This window comes from Pollicipes pollicipes, unplaced genomic scaffold, assembly GCF_011947565.3.
Source record: "Pollicipes pollicipes isolate AB1234 unplaced genomic scaffold, Ppol_2.1 Scaffold_7231;HRSCAF=8579_pilon_pilon_pilon, whole genome shotgun sequence".
Lineage (NCBI taxonomy): Eukaryota > Metazoa > Arthropoda > Thecostraca > Pollicipedomorpha > Pollicipedidae > Pollicipes > Pollicipes pollicipes.
This window is the reverse complement of record NW_023597034.1, coordinates 13,071,477-13,088,860: the sequence shown is the minus strand read 5'-3', so window position 1 is coordinate 13,088,860 and position 17,384 is coordinate 13,071,477. Positions and strand designations below refer to the sequence as shown.

The following is a 17,384-nucleotide window of genomic DNA, read 5'->3' as shown; positions in this document are numbered from 1 at the left end:
CTATTCGGCTGTATGAAAGCTTATCTGGGCTGCTTCGCAATGAGCACGATGGCGCATGAAGTCATGAGCGGCAGTTGTTCGCCCACAACGCTCCGCGAACTCACGAGCCATTTCATTCGCCACCTTAGATGGGTCCAGTATGTCCTGGCCATTCATACGAAGCACGGGGTGCGACACTGAGGAGTGTTGGCTTGCTATACGCTTCACCCACGCCCAAACCACCGAAGCCGGCGTTTGGCAATTAACCTGGCCCACATATAACCGCCAAGACGTGCGCTTGGCCTCCAAGATAGTACGTCGGACTGCCGCCCGAGCTCGTCGAAAAGCGATTAAGTTGTCCGTAGTGCTGTGCCGATCAGTCTCGCAGGGTTTTTTTACGCCCGCATATAGCGTCGCGGCATTGGTTCGTCCACCGCGGAGCAGGGGGACGACGTGGGGCACCGGATGTACGTGGTATGCTTTCTTCTGCCGATCGTAAGACTGTGGAGGTGAGTTCCTCTATCGATGCAGGCACATCCGCCGAAACGGAAACCAACCTGGTTTCCACCCGTGCCTGAAATTCATCCCAGTCAGCCTTTCTAAAATTCCACCGTTGTGACCTGGAACCGAGAGCTGCTCCGTTCCGGTAACGCAACCCGATGGGGTGGTGATCACTACCAAAGGAATCGTTGTCAACCGACCATGTCAGGTGTACCGCCAGTTGGGGGCTTGTAAAACTCAAGTCCAGCGCCGATGTCTGACCTGACGGCAGCGTCATGTGAGTTCGGGTCCCGGTGTTTAAAAAGACAGAGAGATTCATCATGTAAAAAAGTTTCGCAATGCTTGCCGCGAGTGTTGGTCTAGGCGCAACCCCAAGATGTGTGGTGAGCATAGAAGTCACCCAGCAAAAGAAGAGGCGGGGGAAGCTCGGCCACCAGACATCTCATTTCTGCCGTCGGAAATGGAGTACCAGGAGGTAAGTAAAGCGAGCAGACGGTTATTGCACGACGCCCGAAAAGTATCTTAGCTGCAACAGCTTGCAGGTCAGAGTGTGAGACGACGCGTTGGACTGAGACACTGTGGTGCACAGCCAAAAGAACTCCGCCATGTGCAATTAGATCAGCTGGCGTATCCCGACGCATTACGGTGTAGCTCGGGATACTAAAATGAGAGCCAGGTAACCAGTTTGGTCTCCTGCAGGCAGGCAATGGCCGGGCAGCGCTGATTCAGAATACCCTGAGATCGTGTACACTAGTTCTCACGCCCCTGCAGTGCCACTGTAAGATACTTGTCATAAAGCTAAGAAGTGAGGGTACCCATAACGCACCTAGCTCACCAGCACAGCGCGCAGAATATCACAGTGAATACGCCTGCAAGGGGGCGTACTAAAAAAGGGGTCAAATTCACGCTTTAAGACACGACACGGTTCAAAAGAACTGGGCTGCGCATGTTGCAGGACCGGACACCTCAGTCTGGGAGTTCGGCTCGATTCCGTAGGGCGGTGCTCCACTCTGGGCCGAATCCTTGGGCTTCCTCCGTCAGATGGAGACGGAGGACCGGCCTGGGAGGCGCTTTGTGCCAGCGTGCCCAATCCTGGGTGGTGGAGGGGGAGGACCCATGGATGGGGCCTTGCCAGACATCATCTGAGGACCAGCGGGAGTGCTCGACTGGTCTTCTGGACGATGGAGCACTGCTGCGGGGGACGGACTCCTTGCCCGCCCCAGACATACGGCTCGCCGCCTTTGCCCGTTCTTGTTCGGCCAAACGCGCCCGCTTGGCATCGCGGACGCCCCTGTCCGCCTCGTGCCGCTCCAACGTATCTATCGCCAGCCCGCATGCGTTCGATAGTGGCGTCGGAGGTTACGAAGGCAGCGGAGCACACGAAGCAGAGGCGGACGAGGGTGGCGAAGAAACCGATGCGGAGGCCGGTGGAGCCCGCGAGCCACGGCCGCGCCGGACCACCGTCCAACCCTCCTCTCCGGCAGCAGACAGCGGCGCCGTGGGAGTCGGCAACACGGAGGGTGCCGACCGGCCAGGTGCCGGGGATGGAGAAGGCGGCTTAAGCCGGACGCCAACGTCCGCCACAGACCGGTCGGCTGGCGGGGAGGGAGTTCGGACTGCTGGCTAGGAGTCCGGTGTACGTGCTGAAGATACAAAAGTGAGACCAAACGATCTCAAGAGTCCCACGAACTGAATGACAGTCATCTGCTCGATGACGTTGTTGTGCGGCAAAGCAGTTTTTACTTTCGATGCATATGAGAGCTTGGGATGACTCGCGTCATACAGGCATCTGGCCTCCCGGAAAGACATGTTTTTGGACGTTTTTAGCAAAAGTATCCATTTTCTCTGAAAAACGATGGACATGTGCAGTCAAACACAGTGTGTGGTGTTTAGTCCTTGCCACAGTTGATGCAATAAGGGTGGTCAGCGGTGCAGTTGTCACTTAGGTGGGTGGTAGATGAACACTTGCTGCACACTGGCTTATTGCGACAATGGGGTTTCGTATGGTCGAACCGTTGACATTGGAAACAGCGCATTGGGTTGGGAACAAAATGACGAACTTTCACGCAGGCATAGCCCACATGGATATCTGATGGTAGATCTGGACGATTGAAAGTGAGAATGATGATGTTGGTAACATTGAGTTCTCCTCCTCTCCATACCAGGATTCTACGCGCAACGGCTACGCCGAACTTCAAAAGCTCCTCGACGACTTCACTTTCACTTACATCACGAAGGTCAAAACAATTAACGACGCCTTTAGATGAGTTTTTTTGTGTTGTGTGGTGTTACCGTCAAGGCCCCGGTTTGGTCATGGTTCCCGTTCTCATCACGAATACTGTAAATTAACTCCTTTGCTTCTAATGCACGCTTAGCCTCCAGACTACTGGCGAACTCTACCTCGATGTTGCCATCCCTCAGCTTGTCACATCTCGTGATGTCTCCAAACTTGCCACAGCCGTTGCTCCGTTGGAACTGTGACACAGGGTGGAAAGCTTTACATCTCCGCTGGAGAAGATCAGAATCCGAGGGCAAGGGGGGGTGGGGGCGAATCCCCCTCACACCCGGCCTCACCGCTGTCCGACCTCCTTTCGGGGGCCGGGTGTTTGTTGAGTTTTGAAAAGCCATGCGATTTCTAGCAAGCATTCTGCACCGGGGCTCCCCACCCACCTCGAAGCCCAACTGGGGGACGGTCCAACGCTCCCTCGGGAGGGGGTCACCGCCAGGGCTACCCCGTTGCTATACGGGGCGAACGACGCCTCCCACACGGCCAGGTGTACCCGGGTAAACCCTTCCCCGTCCTGACCGTGGTTCAGCGCCGCCGCCAATTGACTCCTTAAGCCGCTGCGCGGCCAGACGCCCCAAGCGGAAACCCGCAAGGAGCACCCAACCGCAACGCGAGCGACAAGCCGCTAGGCCCGTGTGGGGCCCCACGCCCCCCCCCCCCGCGCCCCCGGATATCCTGGCCAAAGTGGAGTGTTGGGACGCGCCGTGACTGACCCGCACGAAGCGCCCCTCAGCCACCAGGATCCGATCAACCCGGAGACGCGGGCGAGGGGGCACGGCGGCCCCGAAAAAACGAGGATGAGGAGTGGTGATAGGGCCGGTTGCCGGAGGGCGGGTAGTGGGAAGAGGAGCGGGCAGGACAAGGAGCAGGAGCTCACGTACCGGCAGGGTCGCTACGCCCTGAGAGGAACAGCTTGCGCTGTCCACCATTTACCGGAGCTGGGACCCGAGGGGGCGCTAGTCCCCTACACCGACCAAAGCCGGTGCCCCTGCGGGGAGCCATGACATTTGAATGAAAAGCGATAACAACGTCCATCTCTACGCCCCCCCCCCCCCCTGGTCATCAGGCTTGCTTTCCAGAAAAAGTTCCTGAAGTACGCCCTGAGTTTGGCCTTCCCACTTTTTGAAACGTTCCTACGTTTATGTATCAATGTCCATTGTTATGGTGTTTTTGTACCATTTTTATCATTGGTCTCTCTCTCTCTCTCTGCATATATATATATATATATATATATATATATATATATATATATATATCCCTCTCTCTCTCTCCCCCTCGTCTTTGTTCCGTTGACGGCGTTCAGGTGCAATGCATGCCCATGGAGCAGCGGACAATGCTATCTAGTGCTTTTAAAAACAGCTTTCGTTTACCCTCTCCACGGTAGGTGGTGACGGGCCCGCTCGCAGTGGCTCGTTAATGTGGGCGTTACGTCGTCGTGCGTCTCTTGGGCGTAGGTCCGGTGGGTGTGGGATTCGTGGGCGTAGGTCCAGGAAACGTAGATCTTTCGAACGTAGGTCCAGCAAGCATAGGCCTTTTGAGCGTATGTCCAGCGAGCGTATGCCTCGTGAGCGTAGGTCCAGTGAGTATAGGTTTCCTGGGCATAGGTCTTCTGGGTTCTCCCCTTCTAAACAAGGCTCCCCTCGTAGCAAGGATCCGTACTAACCAGGCTCGAGGACTTGTTGGTTGATAACAGCATGCGTACGAACGTTGACATATGTTCCGCACTTGTGACGAAACCAGTTGACAGGAAAATATCGGCTGAAAATTTGATGGAAAATGCAGCACGGCCCACGTGTAGACCTGAGTCTGTTCTAGGGCCTTGGACATAGGGTGGGGGCAAGGATAGGTCAGGTAGGTGGTGTCGATATTTGCTGATCTGTGTGCCTGGATTGACATAAGATACAGTCCCTGTATTTGCTTGTTTCAGAGTCGAGATCTTTGCGATTCAGGCATAGTAGTCGTGTAGATGTTGCTGTTTTTCTTTAATGCTTATGATGACAAGCCACGGTTGTGTGAGCAGCTAACCGCGTTCGCATGCTTCTAAAATAGAACAGGGGCTGTAGTTACACATTAATGGGCAATTATGAGCTTACTTCCCATCCATGCAGTTGTCTTTCTGATGCCCTCAGGAAGTCACATTTTCAATCCAGGTTGGCTAACATCATTTATAATGCAGCACAGTGGAGTGATGTGTGCAATGATAAAGGAGATATGGTATTGTAATTTGATAACAACACATGCATGCCTATCATGCTATTCCCCAGATGCCAGCCATCATTCACCAAACATAGATGCTTGAACAGTGGAACATTGTTGCATCACCAAACATTGAACAGTGGAACTATCACCACTGTTATTGCAGGTGATTGATAAGGAAATTTTGTCAAAAAATATACGTACAGTGAAAGTGATTATTATAGAATAACTTCAGCTCTGCTGGTGTTTCCTTTGGTTTCAAGCTGGGTTGCGCAGGTCACAGTGATAGCATGCTTGGAGTGGTTTTGGTGTAGGTATACATTGGGACCTAATGTTAGACAAAAACAATTGTACATCATTCATAGTGTTTAAGGTGGAACATAGCATAAATAATCATAAAACAGGTAGATTCATGCTCCTACCTTCAAATTTTAATAACTACAATAGCGAGCTCCCGAGCGAGCGAGCGAGGGGGAGGGGGAGAGTATTATACATATATATATATATATATATATATATATATATCAATATGTATTTGTTGAGTTAAATACTGTGGTTGTTGCAGTGTGTTATGACCAGTATAGGTTTTTTATTTGGAAGCTTTGTCTTGTTTTAAATATTGGCTTGTTATAAATATAATCTAGTTATAAAAAGTATTGTTCTGTATTCAGTATTCATGTTTATTCAATGCATGCAGCCCACCAGATGATAGTTCCACATCTAGGAAAGCAGGCCTGCTGCCCTCCCCACCCAACCCATCCTCATGTATGCTGGCCAATATTTGTTGAGTTCTGCTCTTGTAGGTTTCTCAGGTGATTCTGTCAGAGATGATAAATAAAAGGAAAACCAAGGCAGAAATGAATCTGAAGCAGTCAAAGAAGAAGAATATTGAGCATCTCAAGAGAAAAAAGAAGAAAACATGTTTCCATGAAGGGAGGTGCCACTTTCAAGACAAATTCAAAGAAGATTGAGCTACATTCCAGTACTGATGGCGAGAGCCCAGTGGTATGCTTTTTATTATTATTCTGTTTGTGGACAGAAGTGGTGTGCAGTATATGTGTAATACCCCTGCCAGGTAATGCTGTGTGGTTATGGATCAAACATTGGCATGCTGCTGTCTCCCTGAATAGACATTTTGAAAAGGGTGTTTGCTGTCCATGTGTAGTTGGCAGCCTGTCTCTAACACAGGTGTCATTGCCCTCAAGACAGCGTTTGCTTGCTTATTTATCAAGGATATGTTGTGTAATTCAGGGAGATATTTTGTGATGATCCACGTATTTATGTGAACCTGCTTAGCAGTTTTTTTATCCATAGCATCTAACCAATTCTTTGTTGGTTCATATACCTCAGAAGCAGAAGATGATGACAGAGAAAAAGGGTAACCAGAACAAGAAAAGGAAAGCTGACCATCAAGAAAGCACTTTATATCAAAATGGGCTCAGAGAAAGCAACACCATGACAGGAACTGCTGTGCGAAATGCAACTCCAGCCAAGAAGAGGAAAAAGAAGACACCGACCTGCCGTCGCTGCCGCTGCCGCTGCCGCTGCCGCCGCTCCGCCGCCGGCCGAGGGCGCCGCGGCGGCGGAGCCGGTGCGGCTGAGCGTGCCGGGCGGCTTCTCCTGGGAGACGACGCCTTGGCCGGAGGTGGCACCGCTCCCGGCGCGCGCTGACGAGTCCAGCAGCGACAACGAGGACGACACGCAGACGCCAGTGAGTAGTGGTGCCAGCGAGCATCTAGTGCTGGCTGATCGAGGCCAGCAGGCTGGCTGTAGCTCATGACGGCTATCCTCGATGGTTACCTGTTGTGTTGCAGACCTTTTGAAGTGGCTGAGTGGTTGACGCAGCTCGTGGGCCTGCCATTTCACGTTCCTGTTATTGGTAACTTTAGAACGTGTTGGTTACGTTACTGCGCATCTCATGGGTCAACGAAGCTCCGGAAAATCTGCATGGTGCATTATCAGGGTTTCAAGATCTGCTCATTGGCTGTAAGTATACATTGGCAGGATTTTCATTGCTGTCCTGGGTCGTGTCTACGATATGTGACCGTGGATAAACCGCCATAGCTGCCTTCCCCCCATTGTCACTGCTCTTAGAAACTATGGCATATGGTGACAACTGTCCGTGGCAGTGACCGTGGTCCAGAGGCTGGAGGCGTCCGGCTGCGCCACCACCAGCCGCTCGTGGTCGTGGTCCATGATAATGAAAGTCCGCGATAGGGACCGTGGGTGATGAGGATGGCAGTGCGTGACGGTGACGACGGTCCATGTTAATAACGGTAGTTAATGATGATGACAGTGGTCCATGACAATTGTGGTGACGATCATCATATCATGATTATCACAATTAAATAAGACACGTAATAAAATGATGACGGTGGTCCATGACGATGACGGTCCGGGGGTAGTGAGCATGGTCCATTAGGATGACGGTCCATGAAAATGACCGTCCATAATGGTGACCGTTGGTGATCATGTCTGCTGTGTCCGGCAGCCAGTATGGCGGTCTGTGCGGCGGCGTGTGACGATGGCGGCCGTGTCCGCTGGCAGCCGGCGGACCAGTATGGCGGTCTGTGCGGCGGCGTGTGACGATGGCGGCCGTGTCCGCTGGCAGCCGGCGGACCAGTATGGCGGTCTGTGTGGCGGCGTGTGACGATGGTGGCCGTGCCCGCTGGCAGCCGGCGGACCAGTATGGCGGTCTGTGCGGCGGCGTGTGACGATGGCGGCCGTGTCCGCTGGCAGCCGGCGGACCAGTATGGCGGTCTGTGCGGCGGCGTGTGACGATGGCGGCCGTGTCCGCTGGCAGCCGGCGGACCAGTATGGCGGTCTGTGCGGCGGCGTGTGACGATGGCGGCCGTGTCCGCTGGCAGCCGGCGGACCAGTATGGCGGTCTGTGCGGCGGCGTGTGACGATGGCGGCCGTGTCCGCTGGCAGCCGGCGTCCAGACTGTCGCGCCGTGAGCTGCGCCTGCGCGCGGCCGCCGAGGAGCGTCAGCTGGCCGAGCGCGAGCGGCTGATGATGGACCCCAGCCGCGCCCCTGAGACGGCGGACGACCACGAGCGGCTGGTGGTGGCGCAGCCGGACGACTCCAGCCTCTGGATCCGCTTCATGTCGCACTTCCTGCAGGTGAGGCGTGCGTGGCGCCGGTCACGTCAGACTCTTGGAAGCCCGTGCAAGTACCGTGGTGGGGCGAATTGATATCTCGTGGATCAACATAATACAATGACAAGCTTATCGATGGAGGCAGGATGTAATCACACAAAGTCCCAGTGGGGCATGGCAACGCGTCTCCCACGCCGTTGATGACGCCCGCTTTGAATAGCTGGGGAGTTTGCGCTGTAGTATTTCAGATTGCTTGTTTAAGGCGAACGATATTTGCTTTGTGCCAAAAGATGTCTCAGCCTCGGTGAGTGCTGAGATTTTCTTCAGACTTGAATCTAGTGTGCTTGGTGTGCGGTGATCAAGCCCACGAGAACACAGTTAGGTTTTTCTCCTCAGAAGGATGTTTTTCTTTCCATTTTTCACCTGCCGTTTCGTTGTGTCGGATATTTGCCTCCATGGTTTCCTTTTTCATTCCTTCCCGTCCTTGCCTAGAAGCGTGGCGCTTTTCATGCTGCCCTCTAGACCTGCATTATGGATGCTGTATCAATCGTACCAATCGGTCAGTTTCATGCTGCTACTGCCTCAAGTCATGTTGCGCGCTCTGTGATTGTTGTGTCCTGGAGCGTGCCTGACGAGTCATCACCGCATGCCCCTCCGACCTGACTCCCGCCGCCGTCCGCCTACCTCCCTCCGCGTGCCGGCGCCGCCTCCCGGGCTCTGTCGTAACGCTAGCACCGCTTCGCCAGGCCACGGAGATTGAGAAGGCGCGCGGCGTGGCGCGACGCGCCCTCAACACCATCAACTTCCGCCAGGAAGACGAGAAACTGAACGTTTACGTTGCATGGCTTAACCTGGAGAACATGCACGGCACACAGGTCAGAGCCGGCCCCAGCGGGTCCCCGAGCGCAGGGGAGAGCCGGCCCCAGCGGGTCCCGAGTGCAGTTGAGAGCCGGCGGCGGAGGGTCGCCGAGCGCTGGTGAGAGCCGGCCTCAGCGGGTCCCGAGTGCAGTTGAGAGCCGACGCCGGCGGGTCGCCGAGCGCTGGTGAGAGCCGGCCCCAGCGGATTCCCGAGCGCTGGTGAGAGCCGACGCCGGCGGGTCCCCGAGCGCTGGTGAGAGCCGGCCCCAGCGGGTCCCCGAGTGATGGTGAGAGCCAGTGCCGGCGGGTCCCCGAAAGCTGGTGAGAGCCGGCCCCAGCGGGTCCCCGAGTGATGGTGAGAGCCAGTGCCGGCGGGTCCCCGAAAGCTGGTGAGAGCCGGCCCCAGCGGGTCCCCGGGTGACGGTGAGAGTCGGTGCCGGCGGGTCCCCGAAAGCTGGTGAGAGCCGGCCCCAGCGGGTCCCCGGGTGACGGTGAGAGTCGGTGCCGGCGGGTCCCCGAAAGCTGGTGAGAGCCGGCCCCAGCGGGTCCCCGAGCGCTGGTGAGAGCCGGCCCCAGCGGGTCCCCGAGTGATGGTGAGAGCCAGTGCCGGCGGGTCCCCGAGCACTAGTGAGAGCCGGCCCCAGCGGCTCCCCGGGTGACGGTGAGAGTCGGTGCCGGCGGGTCTCCGAGCGCTGGTGAGAGCCTGTGTTTTCTGGCCACGTCGGCCATTGCCGATCGCGGTCAGTGCGTATCAGGTGGCGGTAATCATACCTGGAATGAGACTGCACCCCATTGGACTTACGTTTTGGAAGTTCGGTCTCTAATGAGTAGGTGCTAGTACTGGATGGATGGTTGGATAGATGCTTGGTAGAAGCTCCCGCTGCTGGTGAAACCAGATAAAGGGTACATCGGTGCCCTTCCCGTAAAAGGATGTTGGGATTCCTCGATCACGGGATCGAAGGATGTAGGCGATGTTTTGGTCTAAAATGCCAAAGCTGGGTCCGTCACCGAAAGTTTACGATCAGACACTCGACCCAACATATTGCATGGAGACGCCCTTCCTGTAGAACGAAAATAACCGACGGCGTGTCGCGAAATCCGGCAGAACTGACACGCTGAGCTACGTGATTTTGCCGGCCGTCGTACCTTGCGATGTCCTGGAGCGAAAATTGCGTTTTAGATGTCACTGTGCGCGCACATTTATTCATGGATTGGTGTGTCGCAGCAGCGGGACAGCTTTCCAATTTCGATTTGTTTCAGGAAACTCTCAATAACGTGCTGCACGAAGCGCTACAGTCCAACGACACCTTCAAGGTGTATACGAGAATGGCAGAGATTCACGCAGCGAACAGCAAACACGACGTGAGTAGCGTGCATTGCGAACATGCAAAGTGATCTTGAATAAGTTGGAGCGTGAACGCGAATTTCATTGCAATATGGTGTTGCCGTGCTGGAGATCCGCCGCTCAGCGGGACCATTTGGGTGCGCGTGATCGGAGTGCGGACCATGCAGCGTTGGTCACGGTGAACGCTCGAGACCAGCGCCACCGCACTGCCCGAGCGTACTTTGCATTTACTGTCACCCAGAGCACTTACCTTACGGCGGGCCCACCAATGTGGTTGTGGGGTCGAAATGCGTAGTGCGATATGGTGCGAATGTGAAGGTGACGAATACACGCACACTACCTGTCATGAAGTACCCAACAGCAGAGATTAAGGAACAGCCAATAGCCGGGTCTTCCGATTTGTCGGGAGAACTGAACTTTTGGCGGAGAAAATTTGCCGTTTTTCAACAACCTAGTGCGACGTTTGCGCCTCTTCCCACAAACCGCAGAACCGACTGCGTTGTTTTCTCGGCCGCGCATGCCTATCACGGGGGCATCGCATAACAGGCGTCTGAAATGCCGCTCTATCCGTTTTTAGCATATGACACCGATTAGCCGTCGCGTTTTCTCATGAGTTTGGGGCGGCCGCTGACGGTACGCCTGTCCGGCCCCCGCGCCGTTGTCTGACTCGGAGCGGACCGACCTCTGGCGCGCCACAGGAGGCCGAGGAGATGTACAGTCAGCTGGTGCGCAAAATGGCGGCCAACAAGGACAGCTGGCTGCGGTACGGCACCTTCCTGATGCAGGTGGACCGTCACGACGCGGCCCGGGCTCTCATGCAGCGCGCGCTCCGTGGCCTGGACCGCCGCCACCGTACGTGTCCTGTGCCATCCCCCAGGCCCTCGGCTATCATTTAACCCTGAAACTCCACCGTCGGTAACTACCTTGGCACTCGCTACAGCACTGTAAATGGAGTGCCTGTATACCCAGAACGCAGAATGCACCCTACCATGCATTGCGTCCCGGCAGTCACTCATGTCTAATGGGGTTCCGATAAGTGGTCGAACAGTCGTTAACTGGGTTGCGCAAGTTGCCCAGTGTCACTGGCCTGCCTCTCATTACACACATTGCCGTGACGACCGCCGGGACCTGGTGTCGATGAGACGCCTGCGCCGCTGACTGCCGCGCCCTCTCGGCCCATGCCGGCCGGACGCGCTGTGCTGACGTGGGCATGCCCGGCCCTCCGCAGACGTGGAGGTGATCAGCAAGTTCGCGCAGCTGGAGTTCCGCTTCGGCCAGCCGGAGCGGGGCAAGACCATGTTTGACCACCTGCTGTCCACTTACCCCAAGCGGCTGGACCAGTGGAACGTGTACGTAAACCAGCTGATCAAGACCAGCGATTACGACGCCGCCAGGTGTGTGTTGATTTACCCCGGTCGCCATCAAGCCTGGGTCGATGCAATTCCGCGACCCTCACCCGCCCCCCGGCTCCCTCCTCCGACCTCTCTCCTTGTGAGGCATCCGCACGTCAAGGAACTCGGGTCACCGCGAGAAAGTGAACGAAGGGCCTATACCGGCCACCACTTTCCACGCAGCCCGTCGTCATTGAGGCTTTACGACGCACTCAGCTGCTGAGGCTTTATGGCGTCGCTTGCCTCTCACCCTGGCAGGAGGGGGGGGGGGGGGGGGGGGCGGGACGGGCTTCGCGGTAAATCGAACCCCGCACGGCTGGTTTCTCAGACACGCAGTGGTTAGCGCAGACGCGTTAACCACTCCACTATCGGCACCATCCACACGATCCGTACATCGCTGCATCCCCGCTTGCGTGTCGGAAAATGTCACGGCCTGTCCGGCACACCGCCTGAGTCACGCGTCTGCGGCCCCGCCATGTTTCGCTGAGAGTGGTGGCCAGAACGGCTGTGGTTGACTGGGCACGCCGCCCCGTTCCAGGCAGATCTTCCAGCGCGCCACGACAGTACGCCTGAGCGCGCGGCGCATGCGCTCGCTGCTGAAGCGCTTCCTGGAATTTGAGCAGGCGCACGGCTCGGTGGCGCAGCAGGAGGCGGTGCGAGAGACAGCGCGGCAATTCGTCGAGTCGCGCTCAGAGGCGGACGCGATGCTGCTCGAGACTGAGCGCTAACGCGGGCCGGGGGGGGGGGGGGGGGGGGGAGCGAGGCCGCCGCCCTGGCCGGCCTCCGGAGACGCCCAGACGGCGAACGGGCGGCGGACCGGCCCGGCTGGCCACCTGCGGGTCGGGGGGAGCGAGCGCGCCCGCCAGCTTGGCAGACGTGTACTGAGCAGAGCAGTCGTACGAACGGAGAAGCCAGGGGTGCGGGCACACGAGGTCGTATCGCATGAGCCGCTCGCTTGACATTGCAGTGCGATTGACAGTGTTGTACGCAGCCTGTAATACACACCCGCGAGGCTTGTGATCCAACCGTCTTCCTTCCAAAGAAAGATGTACTGACGTAACCTCGGGACCAGCAGCACCAGTCGTGGATTGGGATTCTGTTGACTAGAACCACAACACGGTGCCCACCAAGTGCGCTGTTGCTCAGTTAAATCGATAAAATCGGTGGCGCTCGCGGAAATATCTCGGTCTCATCAAACGACAGGTTTTCCATTGAATCGTTAGGGAATATGTTACCCCTGGGCCTGCACTTCCTGCCATTGGAAACAAACTTCTGGAGAAGAAGCCTGAGCGATTGCGCCTCCCCTATCTGCCACAACACGGTGCAATACAGTGCAATGCCACCGGGTGAACATATGATTTGATCTACGGATGGTATTGGCTACCCAGATCTTGCCAAGATCGGGTATTTCGCCATGTTCCTATGTGAAGAGCACACGACCGACACCATACCTGGCATGCGACGAGACACATGAAACAATGCAGCGGTGCGTCGGACGTCATCTACGCAATTACCCGCCATTTGAACATACCCGTGCGCTTGACGGACGACGACGGAAGCCTTAGGCTGATATCAGATTCGTAGCACGACCGTGTGTCAAGGGATGTGTATCTGTGTTCATTTCGTGTACATAAGCTGCTGGTAATTCCGAAATAATGAGCATTGAGAAAATGCCCGCTTGGTGCTAGGTCAATCGCCTGACGTTACACGCATTTCCATGCTGCGCTACTAGAACATCCGTCTTCATGCAGGTTTGACTCAAAGAACTCCCCAGCCTACCGGCACGAAATCATAACCCCGCAACTGGTACTGACAGAAAGAGTGCATTATTAGCGCGCATGAGCGGCAAATGAGCATAGAGCTTGCGATATCTGTGCAAAGCGCGGCTCCGTAAGACCTACGGACACCTCAATTCATTATAAGGCCTTACATGAGTGCACGGCGGCTGCGTCCAAAAAGGCACTGAATATGGTTCATCCAACGGCGCCAGACACGTTTAAAGTAGCCCTGCGTGCTGACAGTCTGAACAAAATACTCTCAGGTAGAATAAGTACAGCTGCGATAAGCCGTTCAACAGCCAAATGGCGCAGTTCAGCTTGGTCTAGCGCCCGCCAGGTGTCACTCGTCACCACAGGTGGCGCGTGAACAGGGCCGTGGCGGCCAGCAGGGTGGTGACCAGCAGCACATCTCGTACACTGGCGGCCAGCGGCTCAGCGCCGAACGTCGCGGTCAGCGGGTGCAGCAGCTCCGACCAGCACACGTCGCCGTCGCAGCGCGAATTGTCCCACTGGCTCCAGAACCTGTCGGGCGCAGCGAAGGGGTGCGTTAGCAGAGATTTTCTACGAAACCCAGCACGTTCTAGTCGTTGAGAGCCTGGAGAGCGGCTGACTGGCGTGAAATGGTAAAACCAGACGAAACACAACAACAATCAGCTACTTATCTGATGAACTACCTTCCCAGCTCGCCTTGATGCTTGATTTCAACCAGTGGACAACCAAATCTTTAAATACAAGCCGGCGCAAGTGTGTTGGGCTTCACCTAACGTTAAGGTCACGTTCCAGCCGATCATTTCATGGATTCCATTTCTGCAGATCTGTCTGAACCAGGAGAGGCATACAAATATGACAGATAAATGCAGAGGTGGCAGTTGATCCTCCCACTGATATTCCCGCGACGGTGGCGGGACTGTTTGATGGATGAACTAATAACCTTGCCAGCTGAGCGGGCAGCCGCAATCAAGCAGAACAGACAGAATGGCGGAAGATCATAGTACTCCAGGACAGGAGAGGACAGAACAGGACGGAGTAGGACAGGACAGGGCACGGTAACACAGGGTAAGACAGGATAGGGCAGGACAGGACAGGACAGATACGCGACATGAGAAAGAAGAAAATTGTAATCACTGGTACACTGATAGTGCACACGCATACTGATGGCAGATTGAGGCAGCACAGGTGCAAGCTGAACAAGGTGAAGGAAAACCGGTTCCGTAGTGGCCATTTTTGCGCATAACTATCCTTACTGGTGCGTGGTTCTTTGCTGCTCCATTTCAGCACCATACCCGTCCTCGCATTAGAAACTTGATGTCATGCAGAGCCCGACCACTACATCCCGCCTCTCACGACTTGCCAACGGCGACCGCGGATCTGCACGGCACGCGCACGCGGCGTCCCGGTGACGTCAGCAGAGGTGACGTCACGTCCGGAGGCCAGCAGACATCATCAGCGCCGGGGCGCGGGCCGGGCGCATGAAGCGCTCCACTCGGCCGACAGGTCGATACGGCACGGAAACGCTCACAGACAGATAACGACCACCGGGAGTGGGAGGCGCCGGGGAGAAGCCGCCGCCGCCTGCGGCCCTCTAGAGCGAGCCGCTGCAGCACGGAGCCGGGGAGGGGCCGCCGCCGCCGCCTGCAGCCCTCTAGAGCGAGCCGCTCCAGCACGGGGCCGGGGAGAAGCCGCCGCCGCCTGCGGCCCTCTAGAGCGAGCCGCTCCAGCACGGGGCCGGGGAGGGGCCGCCGCCGCCTGCAGCCCTCTAGAGCGAGCCGACCCAGCACGGAGCCGGAGAGGGGCCGCCGCCGCCTGCAGCCCTCTAGAGCGAGCCGCTCCAGCACGGGGCCGGGGAGGGGCCACCGTCGCCCGCAGCCCTCTAGAGCGAGCTGCTCCAGCACGGGGCCCGAGAGGGGCCGCCGCCGCCTGCAGCCCTCTAGAGCGAGCCGCCCCAGCACGGGCCGCAGCGGCCCGGCGCACCGCACTGGTCCGGTACGCTGCAGCCGGGCGCACTAAGGCACGTTGACCTTGGACATTAGCATTTACTTTTTGCATGTTTGTATGCCACGGAAGCTGTACGGCTCGCCAGAGTCAATATCGTTGCTTTTTGTCCTCAGATTAGGTGGGTATTAGTGTACTGTGTGGAAAGCTTCAAGAATGCAGACGATGCTCAAATTCACCTATCCGCGAGATATGGTACGCGCTTGCACGCTCTACTATCAAGCGGCTTTCATAAACGCCTTGGCAAAAAACCTTTCACGTTAAAAAATCGACCTCTCGTGAATCAAGGGACACGGGTTGAACTCCACATTCCAGGAAGCGTTGTTAAGTTAAGAAAACTTGACACTTCGAATCTGAATAACATTCAATAACTTAATAACAACAACGCACTTCGCGGATTATTGTGGGAATAATATCTCTTAACTCCAAGTGATGCCCAATCAGGGACTCCCAGGCCTGGCGCACCTGGAGACTGTGCGATGTGAATGGGTCTTGTTACACATAATGAGCAAGGCGAATCGAATATCACACGAGCCATTACCATTTCTACATAGCTCGCAACCTTCGCCACCTCACCCATTGTCAGCTCGAAGGCTAGGAAACGAAGTGCCTCCGCAGCGCACGTTTTGACTACCCGGGAGCGTTAGCACACCGGACCCACGCGTCGCTCCTCATACCAGACGTGCCAGACAGCCGTCGCTCATCTCTGCGCGGGCCCGCTCACACCCCTCCCTCAGCCGGGCTGCCGGACACCGGAGACGGGCGCCGCCCACACCCCTGCCCTCAGCCGGGCTGCCGGACACCGGAGACGGGGGCCACCCACACCCCTCCCTCAGCCGGGCTGCCGGACACCGGAGACGGGCGCCACCCACACCCCTGCCCTCAGCCGGGCTGCCGGACACCGGAGACGGGGGCCACCCACACCCCTCCCTCAGTCGGGCTGCCGGACACCGGAGACGGCCGCCGCCCACACCCCTCCCTGAGCCGGGCTGCCGGACACCGGAGACGGGCGCCACCCACACCCCTCCCTCAGTCGGGCTGCCGGACACCGGAGACGGCCGCCGCCCACACCCCTCCCTCAGCCGGGCTGCCGGACACCGGAGACGGGCGCCACCCACACCCCTCCCCCAGCCGGGCTGCCGGACACCGGAGACGGCTGAGCTCTCCGTTTCCACTTGTCAGTTCCACGGGTATGTACCTTACCTTACTGATGTAGGCCACATCCCACGGATTCACTTAAGCAATGTCATGTGTGTGTTAGTGAGATCGACGGACGAGCATCAGTGGTTCGCCGACCCACCGAGCCGTCTGTTGACCCAGCAGACTGTCGGCGGCCCGACCGGTCTGACCCACCGGCAGCTGTCTGTTGGCTCAGCAGACTGTCGGTGGCCCGGCTGGCCTGATGTCTTCCCGCCAGGATCCATAACCATCTGTCTCTATGTGGCCTCGCTGTCTCGACGCAGGAGGCAGTCACATTCTATCACTGGCCAGTGCCCGTAAGCCTCACCAGCGCTCACTAAAGTGACTTCCCCATCCTCATTGAAACTAACGTCCTCACTGATGACGCAACTGGGGAGACAGTCCAGCAATGTCCGGGTCGGCCAATATCCCAGTTCCGACGCCGCTTCATCCAAGCCGACGCCACACGACATTGGCCAAATCGGGGCCCGTGCACGGCGACGGCGCCTGCCGCGACTGATGCCGCCAGCCGAGCGCCGGTGCACGGCGACGGCGCCTGCCGCGACTGATGCCGCCAGCCGAGCGCCCGTGCACGGCGACGGCGCCTGCCGCGACTGATGCCGCCAGCCGAGCGCCCGTGCACGGCGACGGCCCCTGCCGCGACTGATGCCGCCAGCCGAGCGCCGGGCCGCATATGGCGGCCGGCTGAGAGCCACAGGGCGCACGTGCCGCGGCCGACACAGCCGACTGAGCCCGAGCTACGGCCGGCGGTGGCCGCG

General features: G+C 57.2%; 2 protein-coding genes across 3 annotated transcripts in view; one reads left to right on the top strand and one right to left on the bottom strand.

Annotated features, from left to right (window-relative positions):
* Window positions 1-4,501: 4,501 nt before the first annotated feature.
* Window positions 4,502-12,389, top strand: LOC119110600 (protein RRP5 homolog). Of its 2 annotated transcripts, none has more exons than XM_037234483.1 (9): window positions 4,502-4,618; window positions 5,767-5,968; window positions 6,314-6,674; window positions 7,895-8,086; window positions 8,809-8,937; window positions 10,181-10,282; window positions 10,964-11,117; window positions 11,494-11,659; window positions 12,195-12,389. In XM_037234483.1, exons 3-9 carry the CDS (start codon window positions 6,441-6,443, stop codon window positions 12,382-12,384), a joined length of 1,167 nt encoding a protein of 388 aa, XP_037090378.1. In that variant the 5' UTR covers window positions 4,502-4,618; window positions 5,767-5,968; window positions 6,314-6,440; the 3' UTR covers window positions 12,385-12,389. The 2 variants fall into 2 exon arrangements, with proteins under 2 accessions (XP_037090378.1, XP_037090379.1); XM_037234484.1 differs by lacking the exon at window positions 4,502-4,618 and adding an exon at window positions 4,891-4,917.
* Window positions 12,390-13,460: 1,071 nt separating this feature from the next.
* The window catches only part of LOC119109401 (tectonic-2), a 75,740-nt gene continuing 71,816 nt past the window's right edge, over window positions 13,461-17,384 (bottom strand). The window contains exon 5 of the mRNA XM_037233014.1: window positions 13,461-13,956. Within this exon, the coding sequence (XP_037088909.1) occupies window positions 13,782-13,956 (175 nt within the window). The 3' untranslated portion in view covers window positions 13,461-13,781. The remainder of the gene's footprint in view (window positions 13,957-17,384) is intronic.